At 52.0% G+C, this 18,158-nt stretch overlaps 1 protein-coding gene across 1 annotated transcript; it reads left to right on the forward strand.

The window, feature by feature from the left end:
* Window positions 1-10,104: 10,104 nt before the first annotated feature.
* On the forward strand, window positions 10,105-15,879 carry LOC141978505 (glucose-6-phosphatase catalytic subunit 1-like). Its single transcript, XM_074940658.1, has 5 exons — window positions 10,105-10,334; window positions 11,995-12,104; window positions 13,325-13,430; window positions 13,887-14,002; window positions 15,216-15,879. Exons 1-5 carry the CDS (start codon window positions 10,105-10,107, stop codon window positions 15,725-15,727), a joined length of 1,074 nt encoding a protein of 357 aa, XP_074796759.1. The 3' UTR covers window positions 15,728-15,879.
* Window positions 15,880-18,158: the final 2,279 nt, after the last annotated feature.

The following is an 18,158-nucleotide window of genomic DNA, read 5'->3' on the forward strand; positions in this document are numbered from 1 at the left end:
AGATCGCCTTCTATAAAACCGACCTAATTTTGTAGTGTAGACATACCCTGAGTTAAATAGAGCACAAAGGGGAAGCAGTCCCGGGATGGATGAGGGTAGGGGCTGGAATTATTGTGCTTCATCACCAGGGTCACATTGTCTGTTGGGCCCCTGGGGGAGATGGGAGATTCGGTGTCACACAGCTCGGCACCAGCCTTCTGGCATGTCCCTGGCTGCCCCCTCTGAGACCTGGGCTTTAGGAAGGGTTTGCTGCTGACTAGACGAAGGTGCTGAACTTGGCTCATCCCCGCCACTAACTCGATTGTTAAAAGTCCTGGTTCAACGTGATTCAATTTAAAATAAATCCCGTTTAGAAAAGGACAGTTCAGCCCTTTGATCTGCAGTTCATGTATTTTTGTGGAATGTGTGAAATGGGCTGATCCCTCTTGGCTGCCATCATAGGGGTCAGAGCACGCAGAGCTCCCCAGGAACTCAATACTCAAATTCACACACCAGCTGTAGCTGCCCAAAGCAGCCCCCTGGCCTCAGCAGCTCTCTGTCTCAGGACAGTGGACTTTGTCGCTGTGCACAACGCGGCATTTCTGTGTTTGTCAGCTTGTATCCGTGCTTTCTCGCCAAGGGAGGGAGTTCCCGCACTGCTCTCAGAGCCCCCGTTCCTACACCTACACCCATCTAAAGCCCTGTGTCGCAGCCACCAACACTCAGTTAAGCCAGTTAGTCCCAGTTATTGCTCCAAAACTGTATAAGGTACCCCTTCCGTTCAGCCCCAGAGGCTACACATGCTATTCCCTGCCCATCCCAGGCCTTCCTTGCCCTAATTCCGACACGTCTTGTGTGAGAGGCTTGTTTTTTGCAGAGAATGCGCTATTACAGACAGTAGAATTTAATCCAGTACATTTTATGTGATGCCATTAAACTGTCTAACTTGTTGGTCTGGGCTATGAAGGATGCACTCCTGCTGAAAGAGAAAGTACAACACTTAGGATTCCACTCCTGCTTCTGATACCAGGACATGGCAAGCAGCATGCAGGGGCTCTGAGCTCGCTGCAGAGCCATAGCGATCACAGCCCATTCACCTTCTCTTGGTCCTTCTCTTTCATTTAAGAAACCCCAAAGGATCTGGGATTTTGATGGAGGAGGAGCAGGAGCTGTAATGAGAAGGGATGAGTAGCACTGGCCCTGCATGTCTCCATCACCCGCCAAAAGCAAACAGGAGAAGGATGGGCTCGTGGTTAAGCCATGGGCCTGGGGCTTGGAGGTCTAGCTTCAATTCCCAGTTCTGACACTGCTCGTATGCCCATGGGCCCGCCACTTCGGGCTGTGGCTCCCCTTTGTGGAATGGAATAATACTAACCCTCTTTCTCCCTGCCGTGTCTATTTAGAGTGTAACTTCTCTGGGGCAGCGACTGTCTCTCAGAGTGCGTCTGCAGCAGGGAGCCCTGGGCCTCTCAGTGTGACTGTAATACAGATAATAGTAATTACTGAAAGCTTTGCTCTTCAGCAGGGTCTTTGTGAGCCTGGGTTAAAGTGACATGCCCGCATCCAGCATCTGAAAATACCAGGCCAGTTTGGATTAGTTCTATGTTTTGCTTTATCTTTTCGGATGTATTTTGTTTATTCTCAGGACAGGGGTTCTGAAATGTTCCCATCTTAACAGAGTGTCCTGTGGAAAATCCCCCCTTCCACCCACAACCGCATGGGCCACCTCCCCTTGCATGCATGATATCCAGTGCGATTGCTTTCATGGGAAACGGGAAGTAGGAAAGGCATGTATTTTTAACTTTTAATGGAATTTAGCAGCTGGAAAGCAGGGGTGGAGCCAGCCCCATGTGCTGAGCCAGATATCTGCTGACCACAGACAGCTACTTGGATATCTCTGCCTTGGGGTGCTTAAAGGGCTTTGGAGAGACAAGGTGAGGGAGGTAATCTCTTTCATTGGGCCAACTTCTGCTGGTGAGAGAGACAAGCTTCAAGCTACCCAGGGCCCTTCTTCAGGTTTTGTTGGACAAATCAGGACTGGTTCATACAGACCTTAATCCAGGAAAGCTCCCCAGTCCAGGACAGCACTTAAGTACCTGTCTAGCTTTAACCTCAACAGGCGTGGCGCGAAGCACATGGTTATGGGTGTGGCACACTCTATATGCTTTTATAAAAGTATGCTGTTGAGTGTGACTATAATGTAACTAAAATATGCTCCATGCAAAAGGTCTTTTGTAAGGTATCATTACAAAGCATATAATCTCCTGAGTGTGGTCATCCTATTTCTATAAATGTATCACTCTTGTATCTGAAACTAGAAATATGAAATATAACTCTGAAAGCCTATTGTAGTTATGCAAAGTGTGGGCCATTAATGGTGGTTTGGAATCTTGATGGCTCCCAGCAGCCAGGACAATTGACTGTGGATGGCTCGGTTTGCAGGCAGGCCTTCCTGCAAGCCAGGCTGGGAAGAATGAAGGCTTGGGATCTCACAGGACATGTGACCATGTCATCTGAACTAGAATCCATCTTTAACCTGGTGCTTTTCCATTGAGAAGGAGGGGTGGGAACCCAGAGAGACGGATTCCCACCTTATGCAAAAGATATATAAGTGGGTGAAACAGACCAAGAGAAGCAGCCATCATGAGAAATTCGCTAGCTACCACCTGAGCTGGAACAAGGGCTGTACCAGGGGAAAGGATTGTGCCCAGACTAGAAAGGTGTCCGGTCTGTGAAAGAAACTTATTGAAACATCTCTAAGGGTGAGATTTTATCTGTATTCAGTTTTTATTACTGTACTAGACTTAGACTTGCGTGTTTTATTTTATTTTGCTTAGTAATTCACTTTGTTGTGTCTGGTACTAGTTGGAACCACTTAAATCCTACTTTCTGTATTTAATAAAATCACTTTTTACTTAGTAATTAACCCAGAGTATGTATTAATACCTGGGGGAGGGGGGGCAAACAGCTGTGCATATCTCTCTGTTAGTGTTATAGAGGGCAAACAATTTATGAGTTTACCCTGTATAAACTTTATACAGGGTAAAATGGATTTATTTGGGGTTTGGACCCCATTAGGAATTGGGCATCTGAGTGTTAAAGGCAGGAACACTTCTATAAGCTGCTTTCAATTGAGCCTACAGCTGTTAGGGGACATGGTTCAGACCTGGGTCTGGGTTTGCAGCAGGCTAGAGGGTCTGGCTCAAACCAGGCAGGGTGCTGGAGTCCTAAGCTGACAGGGCAGGAAAGCAGGAGCAGAAGTAGTCTTGGCACATCAGGTGGCAGCTCCCAGGGGGTTTCTATGATCCAGCCCGTCACAGTGGGCTTTGTGAACCAGAGCCATGGAACCTTTCTAATTTATTTTCTTGTCTCTCCCCTTGTTGGTGTTAAATAGCAAAAGAATACATCAAATATATTTTAGAAACTGCAAAGCAGCGGCCAGGTCTCCCCCTGGTGCCGGGTGCCAAGGTAGAGGCCACCCATATTACTGTTTATTTGTAGTCCAATAACACCGAGGCACCCCACTCCTGGACCAGGACTCTACTGTGCTAGGCGCTGATCATGGGCAGAATGAGAAGCTGGTGCCAGCCGTAAAGAGCTCACAAGCTAATTAATAAATAACCTGTTATTGTAACGTAGCCAGGCCGATTGCTCTCCCAGAGGCAGAGCCAGGGACAGCGCACATCGGCGTGGCTCTGTTCGGGCAGCGTTACGACGTCAGTTTACACCAGACAGGATCTGGCTGTTTATTTTTAATCAATCTAATGACCATTAGCTTCTGATTTTGTTTCTCCAAGTACAGCAGCGTAGCCAGCACCGAGCGTCCCCAGGGTGGGTCTCCCATGGACGCTGTCTCTGCCCCTGGCCCAACCCACAGACTGCGCCCCAGCTCCTGCCACTTGCCAAGAAAACGCTTCTTGTCAGCAATAATCCATCCTGGCAGCCGGCTGCTGCTTCCAGGAAACTCCATAGACTCAGGGGCTGAGTGCCAGGCCAGCGCCGTGTGTGTGGGACTCCAGGTGTGAACCCCGCCCCCTGTACACTGTGGCTGCTGGGGGGGTGCACTGGGTGCCAGAGCAGGGGCTGGCTGTATCCTGGACACGCCCCAGGTGGGGGCAGGTTCCCCCCCCCAGCTCTCAGCCCCATTCCTGCAGAGGCACCTGCGGCGAGGCAGCTGCAGGGCTGGCCCAGCCTCTGGCTGGCAGGAGAGTTCTCCCCACCCTCAGCCCCCTGTTCCCCATGCAATCACAAACCACCCCATGGAATCGGAGGGGCGGGTTGCCCTGGAGACGTCGGCGGGTTAGAATTTAAAATCCTGAGGTAAAATTCCCAGGGGCCAGTGCCCGGCCCCCCAGGCCCATGGACCAGGCAGAGGCTCCCGCCCTCCGGTGCCCGGTGAGGTCGGAGATCCTGGCAGCTGTGAGAACAGGGGTGGCCCAGGGGTCAGGGCACCAGCCTAGGGCTTGGGAGATCTGGGTTCACTTCCCTGCCCTGCCACGGACTCCCTGTGTGAGCTTGGGCCAGTCCCTCAGCTGCTCTGTACCTCAGGTCGTTCCCAGCTGTGCAGTGGGGACAACATCCCAGCCTTCCTTGTGGGGCTGTGAGCACAAACACAGTCATGACTGGCATGTGCCCAGAGACCTGATGGATGGGGGCCAGCTCGGTACCCCGGGTAGAGCGATCAGGAGCCAAAGGGCCCTGGCCTCGTCTCTGCTGGGCAGCCAGGGGTTTGCCAAGAATGAAAGAGCCCCGAGAATGATGAAAGGATCAGAAAACTGGCCTTAGAGTGAGAGATCCCAGGAGCTCAGTCTTGTTAGCCTGACAACGAAAAGGTTGGAGGTGACTTGATCAGAGTCTGCCGGTACCTACAGGAGGCATGAATATTTGATAATGGGCCCTTCAATCTGGCAGACAAAGGTCTAACTCGATCCCGTGGCTGGAAGTTGAAGCTAGACAAATTCAGACTGGAAAGAAGGTGGGTGGTTTTGCACGCAAGAGTAACTAACCACTGGAACAATTTACCAAGGATCGTGGTGGATTCTCCAGCACTGGCCATTTTTAAATCAAGATGGGATTTTTTTTGCAAGATCTGCTCTAGTTCAAAAGGAATTATTTGGGGGAAATTCTGTGGCTGGGGTTACACAGGGGGCCAGACAAGATGATCACCGTGGTCCCTTCTGGCCTTGGAATCTAGGAATCCCCCAGCCACTGGTAGTTAGTGAAATCTTAACAAATACAGGTTCCTGCCCGGCTTGGGTATTGCCCAGCAGAAGGGCAGAGAGAGCCCCTAGGGCCTGAGCTCAACTGCTGGGCTGCCTGCATCATTTAACAGTTAATGCTGAAGGCTAGGAGAGGGATTTAGCTCCCAGAGCTTGTCCCCAGATCAGATCAGCTGCAAAGCAAACTCACTAGAGAAGGCCAGTGTGGAAAATGGAGCCATCCTTGGGGCATTAATCTGCTCAGGGCCAGGGTCCCCTCCCGATTGCTCAGATCTCAGCCTCGCAGCCTGCGTGGAGCTGAGAGGGAATGGCCCAGCTGGAACTCCTTGCTTTGGGCTGAAGGATTTAGAAATACTAGCTATTTTCAAGGGCTTAGCCATAATGCTGGTTCACATTCAACACCCTTAGGGCTACTCTGTAATTTTGGGTATAGCTAATGGGCGGGGGTGTGTGGAAGTTTTGGGGTCAGAATACACAGCACTGGGGTGCCTTAGGCCAGGTGCAAAACACAGGCCCAGTAATGACAAGCGTATTAAGCAATTCCAAAGAGCAGTGGGGCTGCACAGGTGTCCTGGCGATGGGCAGGCTTTGGACCTTCAGGTGTGAACGCCCTTCTTTTGTACATTTGCTCCAGTGCGAATGTCCCACTTGGAACAAGGGAAAGGGCTAAGAAAAGTTAAATGTTCTTTTAAGGATGGGTGGGTTTAGTAATAGTAGGGCAAGGGGGCTCAAGAGGTGAGCTGAAGAACGCTTTCCATGGGACAGATGGTCCTGGGCTCTGCTCAGTCACGTGGCATCCCATTGTAAGACAGCCATGGAGTCCTCCCACTGTACTGCATTGCAGGAAACCCTCCGTCCAACCCCCGGGCAATGGGAGAGGTTCTCTCCTCCCCTCCTCGCAGGTGAAAGAGTTCCAGAGTTCAGCTCCCCGTAGGCAGCTGCTCTACGATACATAAAGAAGAACTCAGTGCAGCGCCTAGCTGTCAGTCAGCTGGGGGCTCACTTGGCAGATATGCTGCCCCTGGAGTCCTGGACATAGAATCATAGAATATCAGGGTTGGAAGGGACCTCAGGAGGTCATCTAGTCCAAGCCCCTGCTCAAAGCAGGACCAATCCCCAACAAAATCATCCCAGCCAGGGCTTTCTCAAGCCTGACCTTAAAAACTTCTAAGGAAGGAGATTCCACCACCTCCCTAGGTAACGCATTCCAGTGTTTCACCACCCTCCTAGTGAAAAAGTTTTTCCTAATATCCAACCTAAACCTCCCCCACGGCAACTTGAGACCATTACTCCTCCTTCTGTCATCTGGTACCACTGAGAACAGTCTAGATCCATCCTCTTTGGAACCCCCTTTCAGGTAGTTGAAAGCAGCTATCAAATCCCCCCTCATTCTTCTCTTCCGCAGACTAAACAATCCCAGTTCCCTCAGCCTCTCCTCATAAGTCATGTGTTCCAGTCCCCTAATCATTTTTGTTGCCCTCCGCTAGACGTTTTCCAATTTTTCCACATCCTTCTTGTAGTGTGGGGCCCAACACTGGACACAATACTCCAGATGAGGCCTCACCAATGTCGAATAGAGGGGAACGATCACGTCCCTCGATCTGCTGGCAATGCCCCTACTTATACATCCCAAAATGCCATTGGCCTTCTTGGCAACAAGGGCACACTGTTGACTCATATCCAGCTTCTTGTCCACTGTAACCCCTAGGTCCTTTTCTGCAGAACTGCTGCCTAGCCATTCGGTCCCTAGTCTGTAGCGGTGCATGGGATTCTTCCGTCCTAAGTGCAGGACTCTGCACTTGTCCTTGTTGAACCTCATCAGATTTCTTTTGGCCCAATCCTCTAATTTGTCTCGGTCCTTCTGTATCCTATCCCTACCCTCCAGCGTATCTACCTCTCCTCCCAGTTTAGTGTCATCTGCAAACTTGCGGAGGGTGCAATCTACACCATCCTCTAGATCATTTATGAAGATATTGAACAAAACCGGCCCGAGGACTGACCCTTGGGGTACTCCACTTGATACCGGCTGCCAACTAGACATGGAGCCATTGATCACTACCCGTTGAGCCCGACAATCTAGCCAACTTTCTATCCACCTTATAGTCCATTCACCCCGCCCATACTTCTTTAACTTGCTGGCAAGAATACTGTGGGAGACTGTGTCAAAAGCTTTGCTAAAGTCAAGGAACAACACATCCACTGCTTTCCCCTTATCCACAGAGCCAGTTATCTCGACAAAGAAGGCAATTAGATTAGTCAGGCATGACTTGTCATTGGTGAATCCATGCTGACTGTTCCTGATCATTTTCCTCTCCTCTAAGTGCTTCAGAATTGATTCCTTGAGGACATGATTGGCTTGGGGCTGTATTTTATTATTATTAATAATAAAGTGGAAGATACTTACAGTGAGACCAGTGACTGTATGGGAGGGCTCCTCGGGGCAGCCCAGTCCCCTGTGCGGGAGGGGGAGACACAGCTGCTGTCCCCTCTCTGGTCACTGGCATCTCCTGAATGAGCCCAGTGTTGAAAGCAAGGACCAAAATATGGGAGATGTGTATACTCCTTGTTCTGCGCCCACTTACTTTGAAGTTTCATTGTTATTTGTGACGCATCAGGGTTAGGTTAAAGTCACAACAAGATTGGCTCAGACACACGTTTTCCTTTAGCAAACCTGGCTCGCATGTGGCTCCACTGTTTGTGATGGCTGCAGGTTTCCTGGATCTGTAGGGTCTGGAAAGCCACCTTGGTCTCAGTGAGCGCTCAGTGCTGACATAGATAAACGCCAGCATGGAACAATCAACATCATTCATATGCGGGTGTCTGCCCTGCTCGGTAGCTGCTTTCACAGACTTGCGTGATTGCTTTGTGCTGTGCTTTGAGCTGACTTCCTGGAGCACAGGAAGGGAGATAGAGCATATGGAAACACATGGTCCTGCAGGGTGTATGGCAGGAAGCTAGATGGGAAGCCCTATGGGGCATGCTCTCCGCCTGGGGCTGATATGGGGATGGCCCAAGAATGATTCTGTAGCTGTTGTTTGAACAGAGTTCACCCCCTTGTACCATTTAAGAACCTCACACTGTCTACCTCCTTGGTCACTCTTTCTAGTGCCCCCACTCTGTAGCGATCCTTCCCGCCCCCCATACACTCCACTGCGCACACCCAGCCTCCCACACATGCCAACTCCACACATGCTGTTGTGCAATAAAACGTTCTTTGTCTCTTTTCTTGATTCCAGCCTCATAAAAATGTCCTGTAGCTCCTTTAGGAGGGGGTTCAGGCAGCACAAGGGTGTGTGGGTTGTGTGCACGGACAGGGCCCTGCGGTGTAGCCAGAGGAGAATGGGTTCAGTGGTACAGTCAAGGCAGTTTTGGAGACTTGGGTTAAAATCCTGTTTTAGGTCCCAGAAAAGAGAGTGAGGTTAATGAGGCTCACTCTAAGCCCTGGTGGACACATGTCCACATCACCCTCTCGTCTGACACGGTTTACAGTCTCTGCTCAGGAGAGGCTTAAGGCCGCAATAGTAGGAGAGGGGGTCCATGTCAGGTTTGCGGTGCACTGGCAGAGCAGAATTGGGCAGCCAAGGACTGGCCTAGCAAGGCGCTACAGGGCTGGACACACTGACAGTGGACACACAGAGCTATGGGTGGATGAAATATGGAACACAGACACACTCCCTTTTCTTATCCACCAAGTGACCTCTGGTCCTTCAGTTCTTTCTTTAAAATCCACCTCTTCCTGGAATGCCTCCTGCCTTCTGCCACCAGCAATCCTGGCAACCTCCCTTTCAGAAACGATTGTTCTGGGGCTTGCCTTTGTTTGCCTTGTCTATCTTCGATTGTAAACTCTCCAGCGCAGGGAATGGTTCCGATATTTATAGGATGCTGTGGACATTTGTCACATAAGTCCATTTTAAAATAATAACACCGTCACTAATCCTAATGAAGCCTGCACAGTCTGAGCCCACTGTACCCGGCTCCACCCAAAGATAACAGCTCCTCATTGTCCCAAACAATTAAATTCCTGATCTCATTTTACAAAGTACAAAACTGTGATGTAGGAATATTCTGAATCCTGCAATGTGCCAGAGGGCATGAGGTATCTGCCCCTTTCCATCCACCCCACCCGCTGCCAAGGTCACCGTAGTCATTTTGAGTAACTGGCTGGGTTTCTGTGAGGGGTCTAACAACTGATGATAAATACTGACTTGTCCTGCTGCTTCTCGGCAAGGCAGCTGACTCGTACTCTAAAATAAAAGGTATAAATTGTAACCTCCTGGGGCGGGGACTGTCTCTGTGGTCTGTGTTCGTACAGGGCCTAGCAATGGAGCCAGGTGCACGAATAGGGCTTCTGGGTGCTCTTATTAATGCTAATAATAATAAATAAATAATAAAGCCTATAATCATTTTTCCAAGAAAACGAAGAGCATAGCCATCGTCTTTCAGAACGACCCATTCAGCACAGACTCAGGGGACTTTGCATCCCACAGGAGAGATGGGTCCACATCACAGCACACCGCCTGATTTAGTACTGTATTAAACACACAGTTAAGATCCCTTTCCTGACCCTTCAGTCCCCGTCCTGGAAGCCTTTCAGCAGCTGGAAAAACAGCAAAAGCTGCAAAAAAGAAAGTCTAGTTTTTCCCACCAGTGCTAGTGGATTAATGATTGATTTGAGCAGATCACTGAATTGCTGAGACAGAAGCCTGGAGCAGGTAATTGTGTCAAACTCCTGTGAAGTAATGTTTGCTGAGGAGCTTTGGTGCAAACATGTCTTAACTGGGGGGACGTCTTTGAAAAGCAAATGTAATCTGCATCCCAAGCAGTATATAACCAGCCAGCCCAAAAAGTGAGGTGTCACATTCCGTCCCAAAGCCCTAGCCCTCTCCCCCCTGCCTGAGCTACAGCCATGGAGACAGGAATGGATTTTATACACAGCTCTGGAGTCCAAATGACTCGCTATCTGCAGGAGCACTACCAGAGCTCCCAGGGCTGGTTCCTCTTCATCTCCTTCGCTGCCGACCTCAGAAACACCTTCTTCATCCTCTTCCCCATCTGGTTCCACCTCTGCGAGGCAGTGGGCGTCAAGCTGATTTGGGTGGCCGTGATCGGGGACTGGCTCAACCTGGTCTTTAAGTGGTGAGTGTGTGGGCCTCACTGCCAAGGCAAGGCCCAGGGTTATGTGTCTATAAGAGAGACAGGGAGGGGCACACTCATGTTAATACACAAGTGCACTCACACACACTCACCCTCATGCACATGTTCACATGAGATACGTTATTATTGTACACTAAACGGATCCTTATGTTACAAATGAAATGCATTAAAGGGGCTGTCTGTGTGTTTTTAAAATTAAGCCATGTAAAAATGCATTTTCCTGAGCACTTGAGTTAAACTGATGTAATTTAATACTAGAAAGAGAAGCTGCCCAGACGGGCCAGCAGGTGCTGTTGCCCAATTTCCTCTCCATACCATGTTTGAGTTATTGCAGCTCTGGGCATATCAATCTTACTGTAATTTACGAAATGAGTGATAGAGGCGGTCAGCGAGACAAGGTGCGGGAGGTAATAGCTTTTATTGGTCCAGCTTCTGTTGGTGAGAGAGGCAAGCTCTCGCGCCCCACAGACGCTTCCTCAGGCGGGGGCAGGTTTGCTGGGGGTCAGGCTGCAGGGTGCGGTGATTCTGCAATGTTTGTCTTGTGGTATCAGTTAAACCCAGCTCTTGAAAGACACCACGACTATTGGCACTGTAAAGAGGCCGAGGACTGAGGCCATGTCTACACTACAGCCATAGCATGGGCCCATAGCTAGCCTGCATGACCCCATAGCGAAGACATAGACCGCACTGGCAGAAGGGGTGTTTCTGTTGCTGCAGAAACACCATCTCCCCAAGCAGTGGTAGCTAGGGCAATGGGCGCATTCTTCCTTTGACCTAGCTGCATCTACACGGGAGCTTAAGTTGGTGTCACCGTGTCGCTCAGGGGTGTGGATTTTTCACCCTCATGAGTGACGTAGCTATGTCCACCTAACTGTTACGGGTAGAGCAGGCATCAGTAGGCCCTGGAGACTGTACTCGCCTCTCGGCCCCTAAAGCAGGTCAGGGCTGAGGCGCCGTAGCAGGGGCAGGCTTGCACTGTCGGCGAACAGCAGACTGTCTGCGATCAGAGCTGTCAATCCAGCACCTTTTACCGGCAGGAAATTCACTTTAAACCTGTTAAAAACACCCTGTTCCCTTCCTGTCATGGCAAATGCCAGGCTGTGCAGGCTTGGGTGGGCGGTACTCACCATCTTTCAACAGCCCAACCGTGCATGTAGAGGTCATCTCAGGCGGGTTAAACCAGACACTGCCCAGCCGGCCTCCTCTCCTCCAGCATAGCCAAGATGTGATATATTTGTCCCAAAAAAATGCCATCATCGTGCATAAACAACCCCCGGCCTGGCCTTGACCCAGAGGCAGAGACTGCTGAATAAAATAAACAAGCTGTTCAGGGAGGACAAAATGCTGGTTAGAGACCTCGGGACTTCTAGAGCATTTCTTATCAACCAAAGTGAGATAATGGTCAAAAGGCAAATGGCGGTTCCAGGAAGAGAGCAAGAGCCATGTGTAGAGTTCGCTTCCCGTGAGAACAGATTAACCTGAAAAAAATTTTCTTGGAATTACACCCTTTCCTGGCAAATGAGCCCAGACGTGATTTTGGCACCACTTGGAGTCCTCTCCCAATGAACCGGTTGTGCTGGCCAAGAGGAGGGGGGCGGATGATGCCTGATTTGACCATGTCACCCATTGCATTTCACTGCAGGATTCTCTTTGGGCAGAGACCATACTGGTGGGTCTTTGAGACCAGCTGCTACGGCAACGCCTCCACCCCTGTAATCCAGCAGTTCCCCCTCACCTGCGAGACCGGCCCAGGTGAGCAACCCCCCTTGTGTAAAACAAACACATCCGCCACAGTGCATATGCAGCACACAGGAGAAGCCTGACAAAGGCACAGCATGGACACCAGTCACTGTACCCACAAGCAACCATTAGCCTGTGGCTGTTAATTAATGTAACACCCCAAAGGGCGCTAGGTGCTCTGCACCCACGAGAGGAGGCAGGTTTCTGCCCCAAAGAACGTATAATCAGAGGCCCACGTGAGGACACCTGGACGTGCCGAGTAGCACTTTACCCCAAGAGTCATCCTGCTGAATGACCACTGATTTCTACTGGGATTAAGGTGCTCGGAAATCAGACCCTGAATTCATGCCCATTTGCAGGCCTGAGTTGGTTCCTGCACCACACAGGCTCCGTGCAGTGCTGGGAGACAGGGCAGCTTGTGCGCCTCACTGGCCTAGGTGTCCGACTCTTAGTTCTAAGGGTGAGACCTTCCCGAGGGCAGACCACGCTCCCAAGGGAGGTGGTGGGAGCGGCACGGGTGGGAAATGGGCCGCGTGGCCCTACCAGCGCTATTCCAGCAAACCTCCTGGCAGAGGAGTCTGGGTAGTCTGGACTCTAGCAACCTCAGCAGCCTCCTTTGCTTAAAACTCGTCTCCCAGCTGCAGCCTGGCAGCTTGGGGGCAGACTCTGGACTGCAGCCTCTCCCTGCATTGAGCCTCCAGGTCTTTCCTGCATGGCATCCCTAGAGGCCAGACTGGATTCCAATCCCCAGCTTGTGATTTTGGGGGCAGAGGGACACACAGACCAAAATCAAGCTGTTTTTTTTTGTGAGAAGAGCCCCCTTCTGGCTGCCCTCCCCCCACATGCTCTGGTTCCTACCTAACCTTTCACCAGGGGTGGGCTGGAACAGGGCTGCTTGCTCCAGGTGGCTGTCTGTCTGCCTACCTGTTGATCCGATTTATAACACAGTCAAGCACTCTGGCTCTCTGGCCTGACCTGGAATGGACAAAAGAGTTAAAGGAGCAGCAGCCAACACCCAAGGTATCGGGGGGCTGAGACTGTGAAAGGGAACGATGTCTAAATAGTTAAGTCCTCAGGAAAGGCCCCATAGAACATCAGCCCAGGAACATCAGCCAGGCGGCCTGGGCTAGAACAGGCTGTGAGATGATTCCCTTCCGTTCATTCAAACTCTCCGGCAGACGGTTTTCGCTTCACTGAGCTTACTGCAGGCTTCTCCCAACTCTCCTCCACAGGCAGCCCCTCTGGCCATGCCATGGGCTCAGCTGGAGTGTACTACGTGATGGTGACAGCTCTGCTTAGCACCCTGAGTCGGCACCGGAGGTCTCCCTTCCAGCAGCAGTAAGGATCCAGCTCCGCCCTCGCGATGGGTGCAGGGGCATTAGCTCTGGGCAGAATGAGCTCCAGCTAATCCCAGCCGTGTGCGGCTCCTCTTGGCTTGGCCGTACTCTGATGCTAGACCAGCACGGCTCCCCGGGTTGGGCTCTTGCCCATCAGCCCCTGGCTGTGTCAATGTGCACATTGCACGTGCAGTCTGGAGCTGCATGGGGGAGCCCCGCTGATGGGTTTGGTCCCCAGCGTGGGATTGAGTCTCCCCCTGCAGCAAGGCACTGGGACGGCCTGGTTCAGATCTGGCAGCTGCAGGACCGGGGCCTGGGGTCTCCCTCCCAGATGCTGCTGCTGTGTCTGTCCAACTGAAATGTCCCACAAATCTTACTTATTGAGTAAACGGTTCATCGTGTTCCCCCCACCAATCCCACAGCCCACTGACGGCTGTGTTCTCGCTGCTTGTTGCAGGTGCCTGCGGGGGGCGCTGTGGATGTCATTCTGGGGGGTTCAGGTGTCTGTCTGTCTGTCCAGGATCTTCCTAGCAGCTCACTTCCCGCACCAAGTCATCACGGGCGTCGTTTCAGGTGAGGTGGTGCTGCCCGGGCGGTTCCCTGGATTGCTCCCCGCACCGCGGGGGGAAAGGGTGGGTGGGCTGGATGCGGCATGGCTCTGGGAAGTTTCCATGTTATTCCCCTGTAAGAGACCAAGCGCTTCTGTTGTCAGCGGTGGGAAACCAGGGTGCTGCCCAGCAGGCTTGCAGTCCAGCTCAGCAGGTGTGGGGTTAAAGCCCGAGCGACTGGCTGTGGCTCCTTGCCACGGAAGGGGCACAGCGCTCTCTGGGCCGGGCTGGACGGGAGAGGGGCAGGGAGCGATGGAGACAGGAGCTGGGTGGGGAGAGCCTGATTGGAAGTGGGCAAGCGCAACGGAGGGACAAGGGGGCTGATGCAGCGGGAAGGGAGAAAGGGACCCTCTGAACCCCCCCTTCTTCCTTGCCCAGTGCTGGGGCTGGGGGAGAGGGTGTTGGCTCCTAATTATCCGGTATCCGATAAACAGCTGAAAATGTGCCCGGCCCCAGGCCTGTGCCAGGCTTTTTGCTGGAATTTGGCCGAGCAGCTAATGACCCCAAAGCCTAACAGAGACAGGGCAGCCGGGATTCCTTGGTCCATCTCCGTCCACCTCGTGCCGATGTTATTATCGATGTGCACTGCGGGGACACCCCCCGGCTGCCCTGCACAAACCAGAGAGCCAGTGCCTGCCCCACAGAGCTCACAGCCTCTGGGCCTGGCTGGGAGCCCTGTGGTGACCCCGGGCCTCCGCTCGGGTTGAGGGGCTCGGAGTCCGGCCCTGCAGAAACAGGCCGAAGGGAAGGAGAAGGGCAGGATGGTTATGGCTCGGGGCATTGTCATGGTAACAGGAGCCCCATTCCTTATGGCCTGGCTGCTGCTTCCCCCTCGACACTAGACCTGTTGTCTGACTTCGCTCCTGTCCGCCCAGAGGCTCTGCAGCCAGGCCGGGAAGAAGGCCCCGTTCTGGTGGAAATGAGAACCATGGCGTTGCTGAATTGTTCCTCCAGCGATTGTCTCCCAGGTGGCCTTGGAAGGCCTTTAACCGTCTCTTCTCCCCCACTTTGCAAACAGGCCGGAGCCTTGCTGTCAGCGGGTAACGGCAGCCCGGGCAGCCCGGGCATCGTGTCTGTTGTGTGAAGGAGGGGGTTGGGCTTGGTACCTTGACTCCTTCCTGCATCGCTGACACGGGCGGGTGCCAAAGTGCCGACTTCATGTCTGTCTCCCTTCTCAGGCATGGCAGTGGCTGAAGCTTTCCGGCACATCCCCGCCATCTACAACGCCAGTCTCCGGAGGTACCTGGGCACCACCCTCTTCTTGTTCAGCTTTGCCCTGGGGTTCTACCTGCTGCTGAAGGCTCTCGATGTTGACCTGCTGTGGTCCGTGGAGAAAGCCAAGAGGTGGTGTGACCGGCCGGAGTGGGTCCACATTGAGACCACCCCCTTCGCCGGCCTTCTCAGGAACCTAGGGATCCTGTTTGGGCTGGGGCTGGCCCTCAACTCCCAGATGTACCTGGAGAGCTGCAAAGGGAAAATGGGCCAGCAGCTGCCCTTCCGCCTGAGCTGCATCGTGGCCTCGCTCCTCCTCCTGCACCTCTTCGACTCCTTCAAGCCTCCCGCCAAGGTGGAGCTGCTGTTTTACGTCCTGTCCTTCTGCAAGAGCGCGGCCGTGCCCGTGGCTGCCGCCGGCCTCATCCCCTTCTGCGTCGCCCAGCTCATCAGGAGGCAGAAGGAAAAGCTTTTATAAGAGAGAGCAGAGCTGTGTGGGACTGCCTGCCTCTAGTTCCTAGCCCTGACATCCAGGCCTGGGACTGCTCGGTGGTGCTGTATCACAGAGCCAATGCAAATTGAGTGTGGCATGGGCTGGCTCTTCCGTGCCAGCTGCACAAACTTCATGGTCTTGAAAGATGTAGAGAATTGTCTGAGAGGTGGAGGGCGGATGAGGCCAGAGTCCTTTGAACCTGCACTCAGTCTGGCTCGGAGGGGGTTTTTGGAGGTGAGGGTTTGCTTTACACTGGGCATTTGAGAAAAGAAGCATGGTTTGGTTTTTACCCTTGGCAGTAAGAGGTGGTCCTGACCCCGGCATGGTCCTTGCACGCCCACGCACACAGCAGTGCCCATGTCCCTCTGCTGTATGCTAAGCAGAAAGAGAAGAGAATTGTAGGAAATGTACAACCTGGGGCTCTCGCTGAGGTGCTGAGACACGTGACCCAGACCTGTGCAAAGCCTTAACTCGGTGTGCAGTGAGTGAAGGGCGATTGGCTTTTGCAGTCATCATGGTGTCCCAGTTTTGTGTCTTTGTTCTCAAGGCTTTTACACCAACATAAACCTGGAGTAACACCATGATGAATCTGACCCTTACAACCTCTGCAAATAATGTGTGTGTCACCTTTCTGAAACTAGTGCCCCCTCTATGTATCCCAGCATGCACTGGGCTTGTGCTGTCACCCTGGAGTGAGACATTTACATTTGGATTTTTCAGGAGATACAAGCTGTAGCGTTTGCTTCCGAGGAGCTCTCAGCTGGTGTTGGCAGCTCTTTCATGCAGCCCTTGCTACCAGGTTTCATGAGTGTCTCCCTGCCTTCACCAGCAGGCACATGAGATCCCAGACCTGCTGGGAAATAACCAATCCTGAGGGTCATATCTCAAAACTCCTGCCTAGTTGGGCACAGGTCTGCCCTGATCACTTGTGGGCATGAAAGTTCCTGCTAGAGCCAATTTATGGTTTCTTTTCAAGCTGTTACCTGCTTGAGGTTTCTTTGCCTGAGTTACTCAGACCTAAGTGTTTGAAAAGAGACAATAAGTGGTAAGATCCGGAGCTCAACTGGAACAGCGAGATGTGAACAGGGTTTATTTTCTCTGTTATCTCCTGTTACTTCTCCAGCAAAGTGTCACAAGAGGAGTTGATGGCATGCACAGCCCTGACTTCTACTCTGATCCCACTGTGTCACTAACTGCCCCTCACTGCCACGTATTGATCTGGTTTCCTGTTTGCGGGTAACTGCTGCAGGGACCCGTGTGGGAATCCTGAGTGTGCCATGGGCCGTTGCTGTCTTGCTTGTTTACACTGGCTCCTTCTTTCCCCATGGATAGGTTGGGGTTTCTCTTCCCGGGTAGTTAGTTTCTGTATTTCCCCCTCTGTTTTGGCGATTAAATATATCTCACGAATCACATTGTTTGGGAGGTTCCTTTTCCCTCGGCTTTTTACCATCAAACATGTACTCTTTTGCCTCAGGCCTTTACACTGGTCCTTCCACAAGTCACCTCCTGAAGCCTAATGTTTCTGCAGCGGGGATCACAAGCATCTGGCCTGCCTCAGCCTAGTAGAAAAAGTGCAGCTGGAGAAAATATCTCTGTGTTCTTGGTGCATGTCGTGTTCCCTCATCTCAGTGGAGTACACATCTCTACAGCCGGGAATATTCTGGGTGCTCAACAAAGAGCAGTATCAGCTGCCTCCCAACTAGGGAAAAGCAAAGAAGGGAGAAAGGGATAGAGTTACACTTGGCTCATTCACTTCTCTCTCAGTGGACACTGGGCTGCACACGTTCTGTGCACACGTCCTTTACTGGGAATCCTAGCACTACATGACACACTTCACAGAGCAACCCTGGATATAAACTGTCAGCCAGCTGGTGATCTCAGTTACACTCCGGGCAAATCCAGAGCAAACACGTAACTTCAGTGGAGTCATACTAGATTTACACTGGTAGAAGTGAAATCAGAAGTTGGCCCAGTATGCATCTTCTGCCTCATGCAGACACCTTCTGTGGGAGGCACATTTTCTGTGCAAACTGGGACTGTAAGAGACCAGGGTTTGGTCTCACCTTTGCAGCAACAATAAACTGGACTTGAACTCAGCCGCCTCCCTCAGCCCAGAGGTGTTAGTGCTACCAGCTGACGCATCTTGACCTGGAGAAGGTCTAAGAGGTAAAGCAGGGCGTAGCTGCATTTCTAACTCTGGGCAATCTGCATTTGACCTGTCAAACGAATAAATACAAGTAAAACAACCTGCTTTACCCAAAGCCCAACCTGCAGCTTTCGGGGATCAGCGTAACTCCATTGCAGTTGATGGAGGTAGGCCCAGTTATTCCAGTTGAGGGTTTGACCCTTACCATGCATTTAGTCTGAACAATCAGGAACAGACTTCAGAGAAATAGGACATTTTCACGCCCTCCCG

Source organism: Natator depressus, chromosome 27, assembly GCF_965152275.1.
Source record: "Natator depressus isolate rNatDep1 chromosome 27, rNatDep2.hap1, whole genome shotgun sequence".
Taxonomy (NCBI): domain Eukaryota; kingdom Metazoa; phylum Chordata; order Testudines; family Cheloniidae; genus Natator; species Natator depressus.

Excerpts from the sequence above, each read along its gene's own strand:
- LOC141978505 (XM_074940658.1), top strand. The coding sequence starts at position 10,105 with ATGGAGACAGGAATGGATTTTATACACAGCTCTGGAGTCCAAATGACT. Across the intron at positions 10,335-11,994 it reads CTCAACCTGGTCTTTAAGTG|GATTCTCTTTGGGCAGAGAC; the intron begins GTGAGTGTGTGG and ends ATTTCACTGCAG. Across the intron at positions 12,105-13,324 it reads CACCTGCGAGACCGGCCCAG|GCAGCCCCTCTGGCCATGCC; the intron begins GTGAGCAACCCC and ends TCTCCTCCACAG.